General features: G+C 45.7%; 1 protein-coding gene across 1 annotated transcript; it reads left to right on the top strand.

Moving 5' to 3' along the window:
- The first annotated feature begins 544 nt into the window (after positions 1-544).
- LOC141055784 (uncharacterized) lies at positions 545-21,914 on the top strand. Its single transcript, XM_073552490.1, has 7 exons — positions 545-607; positions 13,711-13,850; positions 13,980-14,159; positions 14,243-14,366; positions 14,448-14,545; positions 15,888-15,978; positions 17,749-21,914. Exons 2-7 carry the CDS (start codon positions 13,773-13,775, stop codon positions 18,930-18,932), a joined length of 1,755 nt encoding a protein of 584 aa, XP_073408591.1. The 5' UTR covers positions 545-607; positions 13,711-13,772; the 3' UTR covers positions 18,933-21,914.
- The last annotated feature ends 3,802 nt before the right edge of the window (positions 21,915-25,716 follow it).

The following is a 25,716-nucleotide window of genomic DNA, read 5'->3' as shown; positions in this document are numbered from 1 at the left end:
TACACACACGGCTCCGCTCCGTACACCTCGTACACACACGGCTCCGCTCCGTACACCTCGTACACACACGGCTCCGCTCCGTACACCTCGTACACACACGGCTCCGCTCCGTACACCTCGCACACATGCGGCTCCGCTACGTACACCTCATACACACACGGCTCCGCTCCGTACACCTCGTACACGTGCGGCTCCGCTCCATACACCTCGTACACACACGGCTCCGCTCCGTACACCTCGTACACACACGGCTCCGCTCTGTACACCTCGTACACACACAGCTCCGCTCCGTACACCTCGTACACACACAGCTCCGCTCCGAACACCTCGTACACACACGGCTCCGCTCCGTACACCTCGTACACACACGGCTCCGCTCCGTACACCTCGTACACACACGGCTCTGCTACATCCCCCCTGTAAACCCCTCCTGACCCCACACAGAAACTTCCCCTCATCCAGCACCATGACAACCAGCACAGCAGAGTCCTGCATACCCTGAGGCCCCTGATCATGTGACCCCTGACTCCTCCTCTCCTGTGACCTCATCCCAGGTCCTGTGCGCACAGAGCAGCCATATATGTGGAGTGCGGCTCTGCAGGTGGAGGTAGGTGCTGGAGCCCCGTTATCCTCTATTGCTTTTTCCTCCATTGATTATATGTGTTCCCCATTATAGTGTTATGTGCTCGGCTTCCGCTCATTTTGTATGGGACTGCAGATTCTTCTGGTCACACTATTAGGCCGGAGTCACACTTGCGAGAAACTCGGTCGAGTCTCGCACCTCAATACCCGGATTGGCGCGCTCAGCTGAATAGAAATACATGCAGTTGCACTCTCCGCTCCCTAGTGGCAGCGGCAAGGACGGACTAAAGACAATTAGGAAATCAACACATATCCCATATAAACGGGTATATTACACTCACTGGCCACTTTATTAGGTACACCATGCTAGTAAGGGGTTGGACCCCCTTTTGCCTTCAGAACTGCCTCAATTCTTCGTGGCAGAGATTCAACAAGGTGCTGGAAGCATTCCTCAGAGATGTTGGACCATATTGACATGATGGCATCACACAGTTGGCGCAGATTTGTCGGCTGCACATCCCTGATGCGAATCTCCCGTTCCACCACATCCCAAAGATGCTCTATTGGATTGAGATCTGGTGACTGAGGAGGCCATTTGAGTACAGTGAACTCATTGTCATGGTCAAGAAACCAATCTGAGATGATTCGAGCTTTATGACATGGCGCATTATCCTGCTGAAAGTAGCCATCAGATGTTGGGTACATTGTGGTCATAAAGGGATGGACATGGTCAGCAACAATACTCAGGTAGGCTGTGGCGTTGCAACGATGCTCAATTGGTACCAAGGGGCCCAAAGAGTGCCCAGAAAAAATTCCCCACACCATGACACCACCACCACCAGCCTGAACCGTTGATACAAGGCAGGATGGATCCATGCTTTCATGTTGTTTACGCCAAATTCTGACCCTACCATCCGAATGTCGCAGCAGAAATCGAGACTCATCAGACCAGGCAACGTTTTTCCAATCTTCTACTGTCCAATTTCGATGAGCTTGTGCAAATTGTAGCCTCAGTTTCCTGTTCTTAGCTGAGAGGAGTGGTACCCAGTGTGGTCTTCTGCTGCTGTAGCCCATCTGCCTCAAAGTTCGACGCACTGTGCGTTCAGAGATGCTCTTCTGCCTACCTTGGTTGTAACGGGTGGCAATTTGAGTCACTGTTGCCTTTCTATCAGCTCGAACCAGTCTGCCCATTCTCCTCTGACCTCTGGCATCAACACGGCATTTCCGGCCACAGAACTGCCGCTCACTGGATTTTTTTTCTTTTTCGGACCATTCTCTGTAAACCCTAGAGATGGTTGTGCGTGAAAATCCCAGTAGATCAGCAGTTTCTGAAATTCTCAGACCAGCCCTTCTGGCACCAACAATCATGCCACGTTCAAAGGCACTCAAATCACCTTTCTTCCCCATACTGATGCTCGGTTTGAACTGCAGGAGATTGTCTTGACCATGTCTACATGCCTAAATGCACTGAGTTGCCGCCATGTGATTGGCTGATTAGAAATTAAGTCTTAACACACAGTTGGACAGGTGTACCTAATAAAGTGGCCAGTGAGTGTATATTCCCTGTGCTTTATAGGTGGGGAATGAACATGAAATACAGTGCCTTGTGAAAGTATTCGGCCCCCTGGAACTTTTCAACCTTTTCCCACATATCATGCTTCAAACATAAAGATACCAAATGTAAATTTTTGGTGAAGAATCAACAACAAGTGGAACGCAATTGTGAAGTTGAAAGAAATTTATTGCTTTTTGTGAAAATTCAAAAACTGAAAAGTGGGGTGTGCAATATTATTCGGCCCCTTTACTTTCAGTGCATCAAACTCACTCCAGAAGTTCATTGTGGATCTCTGAATGATCCAATGTTGTCCTAAATGACTAATGATGATAAATATAATCCACCTGTGTGTAATCAAGTCTCCGTATAAATGCACCTGCTCTGTGATAGTCTCAGGGTTCTGTTTGCTGCACAGAGAGCATCATGAAGACCAAGGCACACAACAGACAGGTCCGTGATACTGTTGTGGAGAAGTTTAAAGCCGGATTTGGATGCAAAATGATTTCTGTTATGAATGAGTCACCGTAGGAGGCAGACACAAAAATAGAAGCTACGTCCAGAAAACCAGAGAAGTTGGCAACTATCAGATTGCAGACCCCTGAACCTATCAACACAACTAGCAGTAGCCGTGGGGGTAGCATCAATCCCCCTCAAAGGGATAGGCGTCTGCAGAGGTGTCATCGGAAATCCACAACGTTTAGCAAAATCCAAGTCCATTAGGTTTAGGGCTGCTCCCGAATCCACAAAAGCCTTGGCGGAAAATGTGGACAGGGAGCAGATCAGAGTAATAGCCAGAAGAAACTTAGGTTGAACACCACCAACAGAAAACGTGTGTGCAAAGCGTTTCTCTCGTTTAGGACAGACAGAAATAATATGCGAGGCATCTCCACAGAAAAAACACAACTTATTACGCCTTCTGAACTCCTGACGCTGCTCTCTGGACAAAACTCTATCACATTGCATAGGTTCAGACATTTGTTCAACAGGTGGCAACACCTCTCGTGCAGTTTTGCGTTCGCGCAAACGCCGATCAACCTGAATGGCTAATGACATAGAATCGTCAAGACCAGAGGGAACAGGAAATCCCACCATAGTATCTTTTACGGCTTCTGACAAACCCTTCCGAAAGAGAGCAGCCAAGGCATTATCATTCCAGGTAGTAAGTACCGCCCACTTTCGGAATTTTTGACAGTACAATTCTGCAGAATCTCGACCCTGGTTCAATGCTAGCAGGGTCTTTTCAGCCTGATCAATGGCATTAGGTTCGTCATACAACAACCCTAAGGCTTGAAAAAATGCATTCACATTAGTCAGAATAGGATCATCTGGTTCCAAAGAAAACGCCCAATCCTGGGGATCGCCACGCAGCAACGAGATGACAATTTTAACCTGCTGCGCAGAGCTCCCTGACGAGTTAGGCTTCAAGGCAAAAAATAATTTACAATTATTTTTGAAATTCAAAAATTTAGACCGATCCCCAAAAAATACATCAGGTGTAGGAATCTTTGGTTCAGCAGCATGTGAATGAGCAAGGTAGGCGGAAATTCCCCACACTTCCGCAGCGAGCTGCTCCACACGATCAGACAATTGCTTTATCTCCATTGAGAGAAAAAAAAATTCCCCCTACGGCCTCAGAGATATAGAGGAAAAAATATACACACTTTTTTTTTTTTTTTTTTTTTTACAATTCTTTCCTGCTACTGAGTACCCTAGGATCTGCGGTATGGTGGGTGATTCTGTTATGAATGAGTCACCGTAGGAGGCAGACACAAAAATAGAATCTACGTCCAGAAAACCCGAGAAGTTGGCAACTATCAGATTGCAGACCCCTGAACCTATCAACACAACTAGCAGTAGCCGTGGGGGGTTCCTACGGTGCCCTAGACCCCTCGATCACAGCCGGAGAGCTAAATAGCCTAAAGACAGAAAAGGAAATCTAAACTGCCCCAGAGCAGACCCCAAAGTAAAAGGCAGCCCCCAACATATAATGACGGTGAAGCAAGATGAAAAAAACACTCACACAGACAGAAAGATAGGCTGAGCAAACGATGGGGCCCAAACTAACTACACAGGACAGGAAAGGAAGGTTGCTGTCTGCAATCTGCCAAAACCATATCAAAGACATAAGCCAACAGGCTGATATGGAAAAAGACCCTGAAGCAGCTAGGCTTCAAAAGCTATATCAGCACTCAGGTACTTTCTGAAGACAGAGCTAAAGGAATTCAGCTCACCCCAGCAGGGAATGGCAGAAATCCAGAAAAACAAAGCAAAACAAAGTCAAAGCACAAATGCAAAAGGCAGAGCAGAAAACTTAGCTTTAGAAGAGCAGGAATTCAGACTGGTCTCCAAGGATCCCACAGAGAAATCACCCGCTGGGCAGAAGGGCATCGGCGGCCTTATATCCAGTCAGTCACTCCACTCAGCCAGTCATCATCATTAGGCTCAGGTGCTTGATAATCAGGCTCACTACCTTTCTTTACCAGAAGAGGGAGTTCATAGGGCCTCAGTAGTGAAGGGGAAAATGAACTCACAACAGATTTCCAAAACTTTAAACATCCCAAGGAGCACTGTGCAAGCAATCATATTGAAATGGAAGGAGTATCATACCACTGCAAATCTACCAAGACCCGGCCGTCCCTCTAAAATTTCATCTCAAACAAGGAGAAGACTGATCAGAGATGCAGCCAAGAGGCCCATGATCACTCTGGATGAACTGCAGAGATCTATAGCTGAGGTGGGACAGTCTGTCCATAGGACAACAATCAGTCGTACACTGCACAAATCTGGCCTTTATGGAAGAGTGGCAAGAAGAAAGCCATTTCTCAAAGATATCCATAAAAAGTGTCATTTAAAGTTTGCAACAAGCCACCTGGGAGACACACCAAACATGTGAAAGAAGGTGTTCTGGTCATATGAAACCAAAATCGAATTTTTTGGCAACAATGCCAAACGATATGTTTGGCGTAAAGTCAACACAGCTCATCACCCTGAGCACACCATCCCCACTGTCAAATATGGTGGTGGCAGCATCATGGTTTGGGGCTGCTTTTCTTCAGCAGGTACAGGGAAGATTTTTGAAATCTAAGGGAAAATGGATGGAGCTAAATACAGGACCATTCTTGAAGAAAACCTGTTGGAGTCTGCAAAAGACCTGAGACTGGGACGGAGATTTGTCTTCCAACAAGACAATGATCCCAAACATAAAGCAAAATCTACAATGGAATGGTTCACAAATAAACGTATCCAGGTGTTAGAATGGCCAAGTCAAAGTCCAGACCTGAAATAATAGAGGAATGAACACATATCCCATATATAACCAGGTGTATATTATATTCCCTGTGCTTGATAGGTGGGGAATGAACGTGAAATATATGTAGATAATAGGAAAATGAACACATATCCCATATAATCTACATATATTTCATGTTCATTCCCCTCCTATAAAGCTTAGGGAATATAATATATCTACATATATTTCATGTGCATTCCCCACCTATAAAGCTCAGGGAATATAATATACACCTGTTTATATGGGATATGTGTTCATTCCTCTATTATCTACATATATTTCATGTTCATTCCCCACCTATAAAGCTCAGGATTATAATATCCTCCTGTTTATATGGGATATGTGTTGATTTCCTAATTGTCTACATATAATTCATGTTCGTTTCATATCCGAGATGCATAAGAAATCTGTAATACATCTCCATGTCTTTGGACCTATAAGTTACTATGTTCATTCTTTTCTTCATTTCTTTTCTTCATTCTTTTTAGTATACCTTTTACTGAGCTGTGCAGGTACAGTCCAGGGCTCAGGTTACAGATGGTTCTGGAGTCGGTCAGCCTGAAAGCAATTTGGGAATCTCCTTATTCATTTGGGTTGTGAGGCCTCCTTTCTAGCGCTATTCTCTGAGGTACTTACAAAAACAGGAGAAAAAAAGGAGTAATTGAATCCAAACAATATATATAAAAAGTTATTACAATGTTTTTTATTATAACATGCACAGACAATATATGAATAGCAAAGTTGCAGTGACAAATAGATGCCAAAAAATAGACAGGACTGGGAGAGGGGAATAAAGATATATCATATTCCCATTCAATCAATAATACATATATAGAGAATTTCCATGACTCGAACAGGGGGCATGATGGTCAGTCCTAATTCCAGATGATACATTAGAGAAGTCGCATAAAGGCACAGGTAGATCGCTGGAACGAATAGTAGCAGCATAGGTCCCGAAAGGTCCCTTTTATCCAAGACAGCCAATAAATAAACGGGAAAACTACAAATACAAATCTGATGTACTTATTATCTTGCTCTTCAACACTATGTCTTTGTATGTATCTGACGTAACTTGTTATCCTTATATTAATGTTTTGAGTTATATTGACTGATGACTCTATCCCTCGGCTGTGCGCATGCGGTCTGCGTCCCCCAGTTGCCCAATCCATGGAGCTGGTGTCTTTGATGCCTTGTACGCTGGCACGGGGTCTTTTCCCCGCTCGTGCGCTCTAATGCCTGATGCCTGTCTTCATGTCTGAGGACCTGGCGGCGACGCGGCGCATGCACCTCTACTGCAGCTATGATTGGTTTATACACGTCACATGACGTTGCACGTGACCGTTACCACGGATACAAAAGGTCCTTTAGCCCAATTCAGCCTGCATCCCCTTGAGAAAGCGCCCGGTTTGGAGCGTGAAACGCGCGTCTGGGGTCTCTCCACGGTCCTGGGTACCTGTGCACCACCTTGGTAAGCTTTTCCCCTTTACAGTTTGGCGTCTCATATGATGCTATCTGCACTTTTTATGGGTATAGCTTACCGCTCCAGCCTTTTATTGCCTTACTTCATACTGGCCTATTTGCCCTTAGGGAATATTTCCAAGCCACTCTAGGCCTCACTCTGAATGTATATGGGCATGTTCATTGGCCGCTGTTGATGTTTATGCATGTTATACACTTTTGGCTGTGAGTATTGGTGCCTTGGTCCATTTTATTCCCCTCTCCCAGTCCTGTCTATTTTTTTACGTCTATTTGTCACTGCAACTTTGCTATTTATATATTGTCTGTGCATGATGTAATAATAAAGATTGTAATAACTTTTTATATATATTGTTTGGATCCAATTGCTCCTTTTTTTTTCTCCTGTTTTTGTATGCTTATGGAGTGGAACCATCTATCATTATGGTGATTGTTTTGGTTTGCCGCCTTTGTCTCTGTATGAAGTATGGGGCTTCTGTTTGTATTTAATCTCTGAGGTACTTGCTGCTGTCAACTCTATTCAAGTTTCTCTATCTGCTACTTAGGTAGAACTCCACTCGCATGACAGGCAGCTGTAGCCTGCTTCAGGGATCACTTCTATCTGGCGTCTCCAGCTCCCATGTGCTGCTGTGTAATTGAGTATCAATTGGGACAGAGGATTTGCGGTCTACTGTCCTCCGGATTCTGCTGCTGGGGCTTTAGTACCTACACAGCATCGGACTTCGGGGTCCGGTCTCTGGCGCTCAAGCCTGGGGGTGAGCTCAGCTACAGCTCCTGTCCCCAGCTCCTTTCCACACGTCCTGTCTCTACCCTGTTCAGGCACTAACTAACTACTAACTTCCTGCTTCTGACCAGAGAGCAGGTTCCAGAAGTCGGGTTAGCGCTCCCCCTGCTGGCCTGGAGCAGGAACTGTGTTGTATGCTGGAACTACCTGTAAAGGGGATCCCTTCTTTGCTTCCAGGCATGACATCACTCCCCCCTGGAGGGAGGCAATGCCATTGTGACAACCGAACTCCTGCAGTTCCAGACATATAAGGAACAAATATAACCACACCATGACCAGATCACTTATTACCACCACAGTGACCAAATAATACCACATACAAGGAATAAATACCGCTACACCATGACCGGACCACATACTACCACCACAGTGACTGAATGCTACAATACTGATCATTAATAAAAAAAACCCACAAAGCTAATATTACCATATGCGCCATTATACAAAGGACATCTGTACATAGTATATAGTGTCCATGTACAGGTAATACAGTGGTTACTGGTGACATTATACACAGGAGGTCTGTTATAGTGTCAGTGTACAGGTAATACAGTGACCACCAGTGACATTATACATAGAAGCTCTGTATAGAATTTACAGTGTATAGTGTGCGTTCACATGTAATACACTGAATGACCAGTGACGTCTCTAGGTGAAGTAATTCATCATCACTTTTTATCTTCATCCAACACAGATCACCATCACTTTTTCGAGCCAGGACTCGTCTCTTCAAGAAATAACACAGTTACCTAGAGCACATTACTTATTATTTTCCCAACTTCTACATTATACCAGATGAAGAAAAAAAGGTGACAGTGTCACTCTACACAGTAACAGGACCCTCCCACCAGTGAAAACAGTATCCTCAAAAAGTAAAATCCATCACTGCAGTAATAATATCCCTTAATTAGCCTCTACAGTAATAATATCCCTCATCCTGGCCCCCTTGTGTCTCATTCCTGGTTCCAGCCATATGTTCTCCTATCCTGGCCCCATATGTTATCCCATTCTACTCTCATGAGTATCCATTCTGCCCCCATGTGATCTCCCATGCTGCCCCTTATGATCTCCCCATCCTACCCTATCTGTCCCATGATTCTGCCCCATATGTCCCATGCTCCTGCCCTATCTGTCCCAAGATCCTGCCTCATTAGTCACATGATCCTGCCCCATCTGTCCCATGATCCTGCCCTATGTGTCTCCATCGTATCCATCCTGCACGATGTGTCTCCATCCTGCCCCATGATACTGCATCATGTGCCTCCATCCTGACCCATCTTTCTACATCCTGCCTTATCTGTCTACATCCTGCATCATGTTCCTGTCCCATCTATCTACATCCTGCACCATCTGTTTCCATCATGCTCCATGTTCCTGCCCCATCTGTCTCAATTATGCCCTATCTGTCTCCATCCTGCCCCATCTGTCACCATCCTGCCCCATGTCCCTTCCCCATCTATTTCCATCCTGCCCATGATCCTGCACCATCTGTCTCCATCCTGCACCTTGTTCTTGCCCATCTGTATCTATCCTGCACCATGTGTCTCCATTCTGCCCCATCTGTCTCCATCCTGACCCATTTGTCTCCATCCTGCTCCATGTACCTGACCCATCTGTCTCCATCCTGTCCCATCTATTTCCATCCTGCCCCATCTGTCTCAATCCTGCCCAATAATCCTGCACATGTGTCTCCATCCTGCACCTTGTGTCTCCATCCTGCCTGTCAGGGTAACCCAACTTTGGTCTCAGTTACAGTTAGGAACTTGTAGCTCTCTGGCACCCACCTGATCCTCAGGTCAGTCAGGGTACTGCACCTAGGATAAGTAGTCGCCGGAAAGGCTGCCTTGTCACGCACTCACTATCGGTCATTCTGCAGAGAGGGCGGTATGTGTATCACCAGTCCCAGACCGGCTGTACACACATAAACCTCCGATTCATCACTACCAGAGTTCAAAATAACAACAGGACGCTACGTTGACATCAGTCCCTCGTTTGATACCGAAGCCTGTATCGTGTCAAGAACCAACCCAAGGTAGCGGGATTTTGCGTGGAGTACGTGTCGGTTCGATCATAGAGCAAAAAGAGCAAAACTAGTAAATTTATAAATATCGGCAGTGTTTACAAAAGTACAAAAGATATTACAAAAAGGCAGATAAAACACAATATGTACAAACAGTTAAAATAAAAGGGATTAAAATATGAAACCTACTCTATCTCAATCACAGGTATGATGTGTCGATAAAGGGGAGGAGCGCCTTCCCAAAGCAGTGGATCAGTAGCACAGCCTGTTGTCTAGCTGACTATCCAGCGTCTGACACCTCCCCAAATGTGCATTTTGGTTTTATGCTTTGGCCACAAACCTAGAAACTCCTCCCTTGCTGACCTCACTGGTTGGCCGTGTTCAAGGGGTTACTACTCTGTTGGCAGAATATTAAAACACTTCTATGTTCCATATCTTTGGCTGGGAAGCTCACAGGGTGACAATAGGGGCATTACATTTTTCCCTGTGAATTTACCATTCTTTTGAGACCAAACATGGCATGTGTGCATGTTACTGTGGGGCAGAATCTCATTTCCCAGGTTTCTTATGGCCCTAAAGACCAAAAAACATTGCCATGGGCAGCTCCAATCACCCTGGTCCTGTAAATCTATTTTTCCTGTCTCTATGATTCTTGTGTGTTATGGATTTCGACCTGAAATATTATGCCTGATAGACAAAGGAGTTCTAGAGGGAAAAATCCACACTTAACTCTGCCAGAGCAATAAAAGTGACCATTTGGCTGAAGGGGGGTGGATAGAATTTCACAGAGGGAGACTCAGGGGGCAGGCAGTAGTGTGTGGGGAATTCAGCAGGAACTGGGTTTTACACAAACCATTGGGGGAGGAGGATCAGGCAGCTCTGTATCTGTACCAATGACAATAGGAAATCATATTTCCCTGACACTACCCCATCCTGCCTCATCTGTCTCCATCCTGCCCTATCTGCCTCCATCCTGCTCCATGATTCTGCACCATGTGTCTCCATTCTGCCCCATGATCCTGCACCACGTGTCACCATTCTGCCCCATGATCCTGCCCCATCTGTCTCTATCCTGCCTATTTGTATCTATCCTATACCATCAGGCTCTTCCGTTCCCTCTCCCTCAGAGTAGCGGTCATATACCGGCCCCCAGGCTCACCCACCCACTTCCTTGACCACTTTTCAGCCTGGCTGCTGCACTTCATGTCCTCAAAACTACCAACTCTTATCCTGGGAGACTTAAACATCCCCATAAACAGCCCTACTTCCACATCTGCATCCCAGCTTCTATCACTGACCACCTCTCTCGGCTTCTCACAGCTCTCAACCTCTGCGACACACAAAGACGGTAACACCCTTGACCAGGTCTTTGTCCAGCTTTGCTCAATGTCCTACTTAAATAATTAAACTCACCGCTTCCCCTCTCTGACTACAACATTCTCTCCTTCACGCTCACAAATCCACTCCCACCTATCACACATTCAGAAATCTACAAGGCATTAACCCTGCTCTCGACCCATCCTGCACAAACAACTACAGACCAGTCTCCAATCTCCCCTTCATCTCTAAACTCTTGGAGCGCCTAGTCTACTGCCGCCTTACCCGCTACCTCTCCACTCACTCCCTCCTAGACCCTTCACAGTCCGGCTTCCGCCCCCTACATTCGACTGAAACTGCACTCATCAAAGTGACCAATGACCTTCTGACAGCAAAATGTAACGATGAACACTCTCTGCTCATTCTTCTCGACCTCTCTGCAGCTTTCGACACTGTTGACCACCGCCTCCTACTCCATAGGCTCCAGTCACTAGGCATTAAGGACACTGCTCTCTCCTGGTTCTCTTCCTATCTCTCTGACCGCTCCTTTAGTGTTTTGTTCGCTGGCTCCACGTCATCTCCTCTTCCTCTCGCTGTCGGGGTACCTCAGGGCTCAGTCATTGGCCCCCTTCTCTTCTCTCTCTACATGGCCCCAATTGGACAGACCATCAGCAGATTTGGCCTTCAGTACCATCTTTATGCTGATGATACACAACTATATACATCATCCCCCGACCTTACCCCCCGCTGTACTACAGAACGCCAGTGACTGTCTTTCCGCAGTCTCCAATGTCATGTCCGCTCTCTATCTGAAACTTAACCTCTCAAAAACTGAACAACTTCTGCTCCCGCCATCTACTAACCTTCCTAAATCTGACATTTCCCTCTCCGTGGGTGGCACCATAATAACACCCTGGAAGCGGGCACGCTGTCTGGGTGTTATGTTTGACACCAACCTCTCCTTCACATCCCATATACAATGTCTTGCCCGCTCTTGCCGCCTACACCTAAAGAACATCTCCAGAATTCACCCTTTTCTCACCATGGAAACAACAAAAACCCTCACTGAAGCATTGATCCATTCCCGCCTGGATTACTGCAACGCTCTATTAATTGGCCTCCCCGCTACTCGACTCTCCCCTCTCCAGTCTATACTTAATGCAGCAGCCAGGGTCATCTACCTGGCTAATCGGTACTCGGACGCGTCCGCTCTTCGCCAGTCCTTACAATGGCTGCCCATTCATTATAGGGTCCAATTCAAAGTACTTGTTCTCACCCACAAAGCTCTCCACAGTGCAGCACCCCCCTACATCTCCTCCCTCATTTCTGTCTATCGGCCTAGCCGACCGCTGCGCTCTGCAAAAGACTTTCGACTAACCTCTGCACTAATCCGCACCTCCCACTCCCGACTCCAAGACTTTTCCCGCGCTGCGCCAATCCTCTGGAATGCTCTACCCCAAGAAATTAGGACTATCCACAACTTGCACAGTTTTAGGCGCTCTCTCAAAACACATCTATTCAGAGCAACCTATCACGTTCACTAATCACTCATTTTATGTGCAAGTGTGAGTATGTAGCCCATTCACTATCTCTGTCCCCCACCTTCTCAAGATGGCTGGACCATCTTTGTAAATACATCATTGTAAATACACACCTGTACTTTGTATCTCCCCCACCTCATTGTAGATTGTAAGCTCTCACGAGCAGGGTCGTTTTATTTTACTTTAATTACTGTATTGTTAACGTTGTTACTCATGACTTGTGTTTTGAAACTGTTTAAACTGTAAAGCGCTGCGGAATATATTGGCGCTATATAAATAAAGATTATTATTATTATCCTACCCCATATGTCTCTATCCTGTCCCATCTGTCTCCATTCCTTCCATCTCTCTCCATCCTGCCCCATCTGTCTCCATCCTGCCCCATCTGTCTCCATCCTGTAACATCTGTCTCCATCCTGTCCCATGATCCTGCATGATGTGTCTCCATCCTGCCCCATATTCCTGCACCAACTGTCTCCATGCTGCACCATGTTCTTGCCCCATCTGTATCCATCCTGCACCATGTGTATCCCTTCTGAGCCATCTGTCTCCATCCTGCCCCATGATCCCGCACCATGTGTCTTCTTCCTGCCCCTTGATCCTGCCCCATGTTTCTCCATCCTGCCCCATGATCCTATCCCATCTGTCTCCACCCTGCCCCATCTGTCTCCACCCTGCCCCATCTGTCTCCACCCTGCCCCATCTGTCTCCATTCTGCCCCATCTGTCTCCATCCTGCCCCATGATCTTGCCCCATGTGTCTCCATCTTGCCCCATGTGTCTCCATCCTGCCCCATCTGCCTCTATCCCTCCCCATCTGTCTCCATCCATCCCCATCTGTCCATGTGTCTCAATCCTGCCATTCAAACATATTGCGGCTTGTCGCTTTCAATAAAAATAAAAAAGCACTTTCTCTTTACCTGGCCGCGGTCCAGCGGCGATGTTCCCTCCATCCAAAATTAGCTGACTTTTTTTTTATAATTGCCTTGACCCCAACTGACAGGACATAGGTATTTTCATTCTGACCTCCTAGATGTATGAAGATCTCTACCACATTATTGCTTTATACTGGATCACAACTCTAGGAATTGTAATTTTACATGGTATTTTGTATGTTTTCACATTGTCTCATCTTTTTCCCGTTTAGGTCACTTCAGTATAGAAAAGATACTAATAATTGATCCGTATAATTTTCCTGACTGATCAAAGATGGATAAGGACAGGGACAAGATGGCGGAGATGATATTACACTTCACCCTTGAGATCATCTTCCGGCTTACTGGAGAGGTAAGAGATTCTGATGATGTCACATTACATCATTCTTATCTATGGGAATAACAGACGGACAGAACTGGAGAGGTGAGGACTCTGGAAATGTCTGTAGTGAGATTTATTAATGTGTCTCTCCATAACCAGAATTACACAGTAGTGAAGAAGACCTCTAGTAAGCGCTGTCAGGACCCTGTGTCTGAAGGATGGGAAACATCCCTGAGCTCAATCACATGGCCTCCAACTCACCCCCTGATACATGAGGACATCAATGACCAGAAGATTTTAGAACTCACCTACAAGATGATTGAGCTGCTGACTGGAGAGGTGACACTGCTGGGAATGCTGGGACATTATACAGTAGCGCTATGAAGGGGTCGGGGTGATGACGGTATCATTGTATGTGTCAGGTTCCTATAAGGTGTCAGGATGTTGCCGTCTATTTCTCCATGGAGGAGTGGAAGTATTTAGAAGAAAATAGAGATAAATACAAGGGCGTCATGATGGAGGTTCCCCAGCCCCTCACATCACCAGGTAATAGGCAGGACTAAACACACGGTCTATAATTATCTGTATGTAAAGAATGAATTCAGTCCCTGTATATGTCTCCTCCAGTTCTATCCAGTAAGAGGACAACATCAGAGAGATGTCCCCGTCCTCTTCTTCCACGGGACTGTAAACAAGAAGCTCCCAATGTTCCTCAGGATCATCAGGTAGATGGAGAGAAGGTGTCATGAGATCTCCCCTATGATGTGTAGATGGATGTGAGGGTCTCGTGCTCAGTCATGTTTTATCCACCAGTATTATATGTTTTATACTTGTGTAATAAGAACGGTGGAGATGGCAGGATTAGAGCTGATCATAGATGTGACTTCTCCATCTGTCTGTGACTTTTACAATATTTGTTTAGAAAACACCGGCGATTGTCTAAACGCTGTGTCTAACATCATGTCCAAACTATATCTGAAACTGAACCTGTCAAAGACTGAACTCCTTGTGTTTCCTCCCTCTACTAATGTACCTATACCCGACATTGCCATTTCCGTGTGTGGTTCCACTAATACTCCCCAGCAACATGCCCGCTGTCTTGGGGTCATACTTGACCCCGAGCTTTTCTTTGCCCCCCACATTCGATCACTGGCTAGCTCTTGTTATCTGCACCTCAAAATCATTTCTAGAATTCGACCTTTTCTTACTTTTGACTCCGCAAAAGCGCTTACTGTTTCTCTTATTCATTTTCGTCTCGACTATTGTAACTCTCTTCTAATCGGTCTCCCTCTTACCAAACTCTCCCCTCTCCAATCTGTCTTGAATGCTGCAGCCAGGATCATATTCCTCGCCAATCATTACACCAATGCCTCTACCTTGTGCCAGTCATTACACTGGCTACCCATCCACTCCAGAATCCAGTACAAACTTATTACCCTCACCCACAAAGTTCTCCATGGCTCAGCACCACCCTACATCTCCTCCCTTGTTTCAGTATAGCACCCTACCCGTGCCCTCCGTTCTGCTGATGACCTGAGGTTAGCATCCTCAGTAATCAGAACCTCCAACTCCAGTCTCCAAGACTTTACACGTGCTGCGCCAATTCTTTGGCACGCACTTCCCAGGTTAATACGATTTGACCCCAATCCCCACAAGTTTAAGTGTACCCTGAAAACTCATTTATTCAGACTGGCCTACCGCCTCAACACATTAACCTAATCTATCCCTGTGTGGCACAGCCAAAAGTTTTACCATAACCAGGTTCCCCGCATCATGTTCCCACATGCTTTCTACATCTATTAGCCCTCTGTGTCTGTACTGTTACACACTTAACATTATGGCTGGTCCATACAATCAGGGCAACTGTTACCACCCACCTTTCGTGTCTACCTTTTTCCTCATAGACTGTAAGCTTGCGAGCAGGGCCCTCATTCCTCTTGGTATTTGTTATAACCTATGTGATTATTGTTATGCTGTAATGTCTATTGTCTGTACAAGTCCCCTCTGAAATGTAAAATGCTACGGAATATGTCAGCGTTATAGAAATACAATTTATTATTATTTTAGGGTGAAGATCTGACCCATATTAATACTACAGAGACATATGTGAGGGCTGATGAGCGGAGTAAAGAGGAGAGTCTTACAAATAACTGCAAAGGTGAGTAGTAACCACTAAATGCAGAGGTCACATATGTTTCTTATAGAAATTTATATATAAATATATGTGTCGTGTTATAACTAATTCCGAACCAAGAAATAAATGACCACAAGACGATTGATGTTAAGAAAATGGCCGTAGTGATTTAATAAGGGTGATTATAATTAATAAGAACAAATCCAATGGCTCAGCCGTTATTGGCTCTAGCTAATAGTTAATAAATAATTAAAATATTACACCAATCATATCCATCAGCCCTGAAGCAGGGTGGCACAGCTTTTTAAAAAAAGGTGATGGCAAAAGGATAAGACAAAATTATTTGGGAGAGTGGCGGCTTTTCAGCTTTTTTCCTTGAAAAGGACAATACTGGGACTACAGCAATTTTTATATCCAAGTTCCCTGCTTCTCAATTCTCACACATCAATTAGGATCCATCTTCATTTGAGCAGGAAGGTGTCGTCAAGGCCATCCAAATTTTCCCGATTAATTTTTTCACATGACACGCTTAACCCTTGATTATAACCAAGAAAAATCATACTGTAACCTAAAAGCTGACAATTTTTTTTTTTTTTTACATTTTCTCGGCATATATCGCACATACTAATAAAGAGACGAAAAATGTGATCTACCCTATATTCGTACCAATAAAAACTTTTTTTCGATCTGTAAAATAGAAGCCTCCACTCTGTCAAAGGAAAAAGCATCCTAATGGAATCTCATCTCAATGGAAAATCGTCTGTCAATTAAAAGATAGCATCTTCTAATGCTTTTTTGATGTCTACTATTAGGTTGTGATCAGTTTTATATCACTGTCTTGGTTTACAAGCAAATATTGCTGCATATTTTGAAATTCATATGGAGATTTTTATATATACAGTATCTCACAAAAGATAGTGCTGTTAGCACCACGCCGGATCCCTGCTCTCACAGGCAGGGTCTCTGGCATGTCACTTCACTCACCCGTGCTGTAGACAGTTCTTCCCTTCCCCATGCTCGGCATGCTTCCAGCCGGTCCTCTAGCCATGTCCTTAGGGCACGCGTGTGTTCGCTCCCACCCTCTTAAAGGGTCAGCACGTGCACTTACTATTTCCTCCCCACCAATGACTGTGGGACATTATGGGTCTGCAGGAGTGCTATTGGCTGTGGGGAGCTACAGTTCATTGAGGGAAGCATGAATGCCAACATGTACCGTTACATGCTAAAGGAAAGCATGATCTCCTCCCTTTGGAAACTGGGTCACAGGGCCCAGACCACAAACATTCCTCCAAGATGACCACTGCCTTGCTAAAAGAAATGTCTCCAGACGTAAACCCTAATGAGCTTTTGTGGAGCATCCTCAAGCACAAGGTCTGTGATGTCATCATGGAGGACTAGAAAACTATTCCAATGGCAACCTGTGAAGCTGTAGTGGACATTATGCCCAAGAGTGTTAAAGCAGTTTTTGAAAATAATGGTGGCCACAAAATATTGACACTTTGGGCACAATTTGGCCATGTTCACTTAGGGGGTCTACTCATTTTTGTTGCCAGCGGTTGAGACATTAATGACTGTGTGTTGAGTTATTTAGAGGGCACACCAAATTTACTCTATTGTACATGGTGTACACCATCTACTTTACATTGTATCAAAGTGTCATATCCTCAGTGTAAAATATTTACACAAAATGTTAGGAATGTATAAACTTTTGTGAAAAACTGTAAATATAAATTTTCCATATAAATTTGTTTTGATATTATTAAAAACTAATAAAATTGTTTTTATTCTTTTCAGATGACTGCAGAAGGAGCTCAGAGGAACATGGGATATATATAGATCATAAAGCAGATGATCGTGATATCGCAAAAGATGCTAGTGAAGAGCATGTCAGAATTTCAAATCTACCCCTCCATGGAAAAGATCTATCAGTTGATCCTTTTCAACAGGTCCTATCTTCTGAATCATCACAGAATGTCAAGAAAACTAAATGTCACAGAAAAGATGTCATAAATCAAAGTGGTCTAATAGGAGAGAAGCCATTTTCATGTTCAGAATGTGGAAAATGTTTTGCCTGGAACTCAAAACTTATTAACCATAAGAGAAAACACACAGGGGAGAAGCCATTTTCTTGTGAAGAATGTGGGAAATGTTTTAAAGAGAAATCAGATCTTTTTAGACATAAGAGAATTCACACAGGTGCAAAACCATTTTCGTGTTCAGAGTGTGGAAAATGGTTTAGCCAGAGTTCATCTCTTGCTAAACATAAGAAAAGTCACACAGGGGTGAAGCCATTTTCATGTTCAGAATGTGGAGCACTTTTTACTGCTAAATCATCTCTTGTTAGTCATCAAAATATTCATACAGGAGCAAAGCCGTATTCATGTTCAGAATGTGGCAAACATTATAATAATAAAACAAGTCTTGTTAGACATCAGTGGGTTCACACAGGGGTGAAACCGTTCTCTTGTTCAGAATGTGGGAATCTTTTTACCGATAAATCATCTCTTGTTAATCATCAAAATATTCACACAGGAGCAAAGCCATTTTCATGTTCAGAATGTGGGAAACATTACAATAATAAATCAAATCTTGCTAGACATCAGTGGGTTCACACAGGCGTGAAGCCATTTTCATGTTCGGAATGTGGGGCATTTTTTACTGATAAATCATCTCTTCTTCAACATCAAGATATTCACTCCGGAGAGAAGCCGTTTAATTGTTTAGAATGTGGAAAATGTTTTAACCGGAAATCAAATCTTACTAAACATATGAAAAGTCACACGGGGGAGAAGCCATATTCTTGTTCAGAATGTGAGAAATGTTTTACCGCAAAATCAGATCTTTCTAGACATCAGAGAATTCACACAGGGGAGAAGCCGTTTTCATGTTCAGAATGTGGGAAATGTTTTAGCCAGAAATCGTGTCTTGTTGCACATCAGAGAATTCACACAGGAACAAACCCATATTCATGTTCCTAACATGGATTATACGGATAATTTAAATCATGAAAACCTCATCAGGTTCGCGCAGTGTGATGCCATTTTCACGTTCAGAATATGGGCCATGTTTTACTCCTAATTCATCTCTTTTTGAACATCAAAATATTCATAGAGAGATGAAGCCATTTTACTGTTCAGAATTTGTATTTTTTTGTAACCGGAATCAAATTTAATTAAATATCAAAGAACTGGGGGTGGCGTGGCTAGTAGCTGAAGGAGCAGGACGTACTCTTGGAATCTCCTGGGACCCTGCCTATAATCTGGCTCTTATCTGACTTTTGGAGCCATATCTATATATCATCCAGACCCAGCTATACACCTGGAGACTATGTCGCCGAGTATCAGCACTCCTCTGACCCGTCCGGCCTTACTTGGAGGCGAACGGAGATTGAGGCCTGCACGTGCGCCTGGGGCCTGCTGAAGGCGCGCTGCCCTGAACAATCACGTCTGCTCCTGCTCGGCTCTCGCCTTCAGCGGTGATTCCGCGACATGGATATCGGGCGCTTATCATCCCCGATACCTGCCGGGGGCGCTCTGAAGATTGGATGAGAGGCGGCTAGTGACTTATGCAGAGGCGCGCGGTGCTGCGGTCTACACTTCCTGCGGAGCCGCTGTCTAAAGTTGCTGGCCGGTTGTGGCGTTCTGGATGTGCTGAGACCCGACGAGTGCCTGATACAAATGGCTGGTGGCTTGCCTGATGATCGCTGCCCGGTGGGCTGGAGATGGTGAGGAGCTGATAGTGCAAGGGTCGCCTGAAGCTTGACCCGGACCGTCTCTACGCCGCCGTTGGAGACCTGAACCTCTGGTGTCAGGAAGGGAGCTGAGTGACAATGGCCATCTTTGATCCCGGCTGCAACTGTAGTCCTGAGACCTCACAGGCTGAAATACTGCAGGCTGCAATCCTGGAGCGGTTAGCGGGCCTGCTTTCAGGGGGTGATACCAGATCTACAGGTCATAGTGGATGTACAGCTCTTTTTCCCCCTCTCCCCTCTCAACTTGGGCCCCTGATATCTACTAAAGAATTTAAATTTATAGCCTTATGGTATGCAGCGCTCTCCTGCCACCTAGTGCCCCTTCTGGAAATTGCACCTGTTCCACACATTTTTCTCAACCAAATTTAATAGAGAAATGACTTTGTAGGGCTTCTTGTTTCTTCTTCTATTAATGTCCGAACCACCATTATCTTCTGATGGCATATTATCCGGCATACGTGACTTCTCCTAATAGTATATACATCTCTTTGGAAAGGCATCATGGGCCCCTCCAAGACACAATCAGCTGCTGATAAGCTTAAGTCATATGCTAGGGGCAATAATTCAATGACCATGTAGAAGTCCCCTAATAAATCAGCTCAGGGTGAGGTATCAATGTCACAAGAAATGGAGAGTATGGATACAGAACCCACCCTGAAACAAGTATCGGCAGAATTGATGACAGCCATCCAGGGTAGTACAGCCTCCCTAACTAGAATATTTGAGGAGGTTAAGACAGATTTGGGACTCCTCCGTAATGACATGTCAAATTTAGGAGACAAAATCTGACAGGCGGAGGATAGAATCTCGAGTCTGGAGAACCAAACAGCACCTTTGCCCGAGCGTATTAGAGTATTAGAACAAAAAATGAAGTTGTGTGTACAAAAGCATGACGATCTTGAGACTAGACTGAGGCCAAATAATATCCATATTGTTGGATTGCTGGAAAGGGCTGAAGGAAATAATCCGAGTGACTTTATGGAGAAATGGATCCGTACTCTGTTTCCGGATGCCAACTTCTCTGCTGCCTATGCGGTGGAGAGGGCGCACCGGGTACCTGGAAAACCGAATCCCCCTGGAGGCCCTCCTAGACCTAGATTTTTCAGCAGATTTACAGAAGCAAAGAGCCTCATTCACATCAGTCAAGAAACATCTCAAAAGTACTAACGTGATTTATTCAATGGCATACCCAACCAGGCTTAGGTTGGTGGATGGTGAGAGAGTAACTTTCTTTCAGCACCCGGTGGAGGCAGAGGAGTGGATCTCCAAGAGAGACTCTAGAAGCAGTAATGATAATATATATCAACATAGTGATCTATACATGTACCTGAACTGAGTTACTACAATTGCTAATATCTACGTTTCTACACCTATTTTGTCATGATCCCAGTGCGGGTTGGACCCGCATGCTTGGGGTTAATGTCTGGAGCCAGTACTGATGGACCTGCACTCCTGGGGTTAAATGTTATGATCCCAGTGCAGGCTCTTACCTGCACACCTGGGGTTTATTATTGTGGCCTCTCCTTGGTTTGGGGAGAGCTTTTTATAGCCCCAGGAAGCTCCAATCTCCGTCAGTTATACTTTCGCCCTTGGCAGAGTGTGTTGACCCCTGAGTGTGTTTGTGCTGTGTTCTTGGTTGCCTGATACTTTGGTTTCGACTCAGTCTGTTCTCTGGACACTGCTTGTTGGATTCTGTTTTGTACCTTCTATGTCTGTTTTGCTTTGACCGCTGCCTGGCCCCGACTATCTGTTCTGTCTCATCCCTGGTACTGTACTGCTATCTCTGTGTATAACCCCATTTGTCTGACCTAAGCATTCATTTAGTTGTGCCCTGCCGTATCTCTGGCAGCAGGACGCTAAAGCCCCACCCCTTGCTGTCACACGACCGTAGGTCCTTCGCTGCTTGCTAACTTCAGCGTCTCCAGGTCCTGTCTGCCTGAGTTTTCCCAGCCGTATCTGACCCCGGGCCCCTCTGCAGTGTGGGTGAGTCCCTGCTCAGCGGTGGCTGTCCGCCGGCACTGACAGGACCGTGACATTATAACTGACCACTAAGTTTTTTTGGGGGGGGTTTTGCAGAGAATTATGGATCCCATACAGTCTGTCTGAACAGATGAAAAATCTGAGTCAGATGTTTCAGGGTTTATCTCTGGAGCAGCAAGCTCTTGCTCGTTCTCAGCGGCAGGTTTCTGAGATGGTGCGGGGGGCTTTATCTGCTGGGTCTCGGGGGGCTGGGGCGGGTGATGTTGTTCTTGTGTCCCCGGAACCATCTGTTAAACTGCCTGACTTCTTTTCTGGGAACAAAAAGGAGTTTAGGATCTTCATGGAGGGTTGCAAACTTTTTTTTAGTTTGAGACCACGTTCCTCTGGGGACGAAAACCAGAAGGTAGGGGTCATCATGTCTTTATTAAAAGGGTCCCCACAAGCTTGGGCTTTTTCCCTTCCTCCCACTGCCCCTGAGAGAGTGTCGATGAATGCATTCTTTGAGGCCCTCAGGCACATATATAATGAGCCGGACCGAGTACGATTGGCAGAAGACATGGTGATGAGTGTCTGTCAGGGGAAACACTTGGCTGAGTGGTTTTGTACTGAGTTCCGCCGCTGGGCCGCATAGGTCTCTTGGGACGACACCGCGCTCCGAGGACTTTCGCAGAGGCTTGTCCGAGCGGCTGCAGGATGCCTTGGCGTTACATCCCCCACCTAACTCTCTTGAGGACACCATGACTCAGGCTGTCCAGATGGACCGCAGGTTGCGGGCCAGGGGGTTGATGCAGGTGGAGACTCCATTGTTCCCCAGTGGAAAAGAGACTGTCTCTGAGCCCATGGACGTAGGCGCTCTCTCCCTGAAGGAAAAGGAAAGAAAACGCCGGAGGGAAAATCAGTTATGCTTCTACTGCGGAAATACGGGACATTGGAAAAAGGAGTCTCCTGATTGCCCATCCTCGACCCGGTCGGCAGGAAACGACTAGGTCTGGGTAGTCAGCGGGGAGACTACTCAGACCCTCAGGTACCCTTTTCCTCGTTTTCTAAGGTTTTGCTTCATATGGAACTGTTAGTGGGCGGTTGTTCTTTTTCCTCTGCAGCCTTTGTGGACTGCGGATCATCCATCAATCTTATTGACTCCCAATTGGTCACACGCTGCAAGATAGGGACAGCTAGGCTCAAGGTTCCGATCAAGTTGGTGGCCATTGACTCCTCCCCCTCACTAAAGCGGGAATTCTCTTTATGTCTGATTTGTTTTCGCTCAGAGAGGGCGCTGCTAACGTGGAAAACTTAAGTTGTCTGGTTCTAGACAATCTACCAGCAGGGTTGGTGTTGGGCATGCCCTGGTTACAACTCCATAACCCAGGGCATGGAGATTGGAAACTGGAAAACAGGGGAGATTGTTCAATGGGGGTTTAATGATTCTAAGTTATGTTATAAATCTGCACTGCTGGTTGAACCTGTTAAATCTGTGTCTGTGTCATCTGTCAAGCTGGAAGGTATTCCGGAGTACCTAAAAGACTTTGAAGATGTATTCTCTGAAAGCGAGGCGAGACGTTGCCGCCACATCGACCCTTTGACTGTGCTATCGAGTTAGTCCTGGGGGCTAAATTGCCTAAAGCCCGTCTGTTTAATTTATCTGGCCCTGAGCGCTTAGCTATGAAGGATTACATTGCTGAGAGTCTTCCCAAGGGACACATGCATCCCTCAGTCTCACCTGTGGCGGCAGGGGTTTTTTTTTATATAAAGAAAAAAGATGGCGGCTTACGTCCCTGTCTCGATTTTCGTGAGCTTAATAAGATTACTGTACGGAATACGTATCCCCTTCCGTTGATTCCCGATTTGTGTAACCAACTATCAGGGGCAAAATGGTTCTCTAAACTGGATCTTCGGGGGACATATAATATGATAAGGGTCTGGGAGGGTGATGAATGGAAAACGGTGTTCCTCACGTCCGAGGGACTGTTTGAAAATTTAGTCATGCCGTTTGGTCTTACCAATGCGCCCGCCATATTTCAGAATTTCATCAACGTAGTATTCTCTGATCTCATTGGTCGTTTTGTTGTTATTTACTTAGACGATATTCTGATATACTCCTCCGACAGTCATTCTCATCTGAATCATGTATGAACCGTTCTCCTAAGACTGAGGGAAAATCATGTTTGCCAAATTGGAGAAATGTGTGTTTTTTGTTTAGGAATTGTCTTCTTTGGGATTAATTGTGTCCTGTGAGGGTTTTCGCATGGACCCCAAGAAGGTGCAGACCATTGTGGATTGGGTGCAACCCCGAGATCTTAAGGGTCTTCAGCGCTTCTTGGGGTTCACCAATTTTTACCGCAAATTTATTCAGGGGTTTTCGCAGGTGGTTAAACCACTCACAGATTTAACATGCAAAGGTGCGGATGTGAGAAATTGGTCCTCGCTCGCAAAAGAGACCTTTGTGACTATGAAAAAATGCTTTATGTCTGCTCCTGTGTTAGTACAGCCAGATCCGTTCAAACCATTTGTTGTGGAAGTGGACGCCTCCGAGGTGGGGGTGGGGGCAGTGTTGTCCCAAGGGCCTGCCACTCTGACCAACCTCAGGCCATGTGCTTTCTTTTCCAGGAAGTTCTCTGCTGCTGAAAGAAATTACGATGAAGGCAATAGAGAGCTTCTTACGGTCAAATTGGCGTTTGAAGAATGGAGACACTTTTTGGAGGGGGCCAGTCACCTGGTTACTGTGATCACCGACCACAAAAATTTGTCATACATTGAGCCTGCTAAAAGACTAACGCCCAGACAGTCCCGTTGGTCGCCTTTTTTTTCCTGTTTTCAGTTTACTATTATGTTTCGTCCTGGGTCAAAGAATGTCAAGGCTGATGCCTTATCTCGCAGTTTTCATCCTGTGTCTCCCCCTGAGCCACCGTCCTCCATTCTTCACCCTGAGGTTGTGTTAGCAGTGGTCTCATCTGAATTGGAACAGGAGATTGAGGGGGCCCAGTCGCTGGCTCCTGCAGCCAAGCCAGGGGGTAAGTTGTTTGTCCCAGAGCAACTTCGCCTTAAACTCTTGCAGGAGTTCCATGAATCCAAGCTGAGTGCTCACCCTGGTATATCAACCACGAGTCTGGCGGTGGCTAGGATCTTTTGGTGGCCTACCCTTAGTTCTGACATAAAAAAATTCATTTCTGGTTGTGGGGTCTGCGCTCGTTCTAAAAGCTCTCATAGCCGGCCGGCGGGGGAGCTGATGCCCTTGGCAGTTCCCAAAAGACCATGGACTCACTTATCCATGGATTTTATTACCAATCTTCCGTCATCCAAGGGCAATACGGTGGTATGGGTAGTGGTGGACAGATTTTCAAAGCAGGCTCATTTTGTACCCTTGTCCGCACTACCTTCAGCTGAGACCTTATCCAGATTGTTTGTGCAGCAGGTGATCCGGTTGCATGGGGTACCCCTGAATGTGGTGTCTGATCGTGGAGTGCAGTTTGTGGCTAAGTTTTGGCGTGCTTTCTGCAAAAAATTAGGGATGTCTCTGTCCTTTCTGTCTGTATACCATCCTGAGAACAATGGTCAGATGTAATGCACTAATCAGTCTCTGGAACAGATCCTCAGATGTCTGACTTCTGGTCGACAGAATGACTGGTATGATGTACTGCCGTTGGCTGAATTTGCCTTCAATAGTCGGGTGAGTCAATCCACGGGTATGTCTCCTTTCTTGATCAATAATGGGTTCAGTCCTCAGTTTGGTGAGTTTTCTCGTCTGGATTCGGGGTGTCCCGGGGCTGAGGGCTCTGTTCAGTGATTAAAGAATACCTGGGCGGAAGTCCAGCGGAATATATCTAGCTCTCAAGGCAGGTATAAGTTTTTTGCGGACAGGAAACGAACACCAGGTCCTATGTTTCAGGTTGGAGAGAAAGTTTGGCTCTCCACGCAAAACATTAAGTTGAAGATTCCTTCAGCCAAGTTGGGCCCCAAATTCAATGGCCCATGCAAGATTGTGTAAAAATTCAATTCAGTGGCGTACAGGCTGTGCCTTACACTCTCTTTCAAGA

The sequence above is a fragment of the Dendrobates tinctorius genome, unplaced genomic scaffold (assembly GCF_039654945.1).
Source record: "Dendrobates tinctorius isolate UK_male_01 unplaced genomic scaffold, ASM3965494v1 ptg000192l, whole genome shotgun sequence".
Lineage (NCBI taxonomy): Eukaryota > Metazoa > Chordata > Amphibia > Anura > Dendrobatidae > Dendrobates > Dendrobates tinctorius.
The sequence above is the reverse complement of the archived record's forward strand: the minus strand, read 5'-3'. Positions and strand labels throughout refer to the sequence as shown.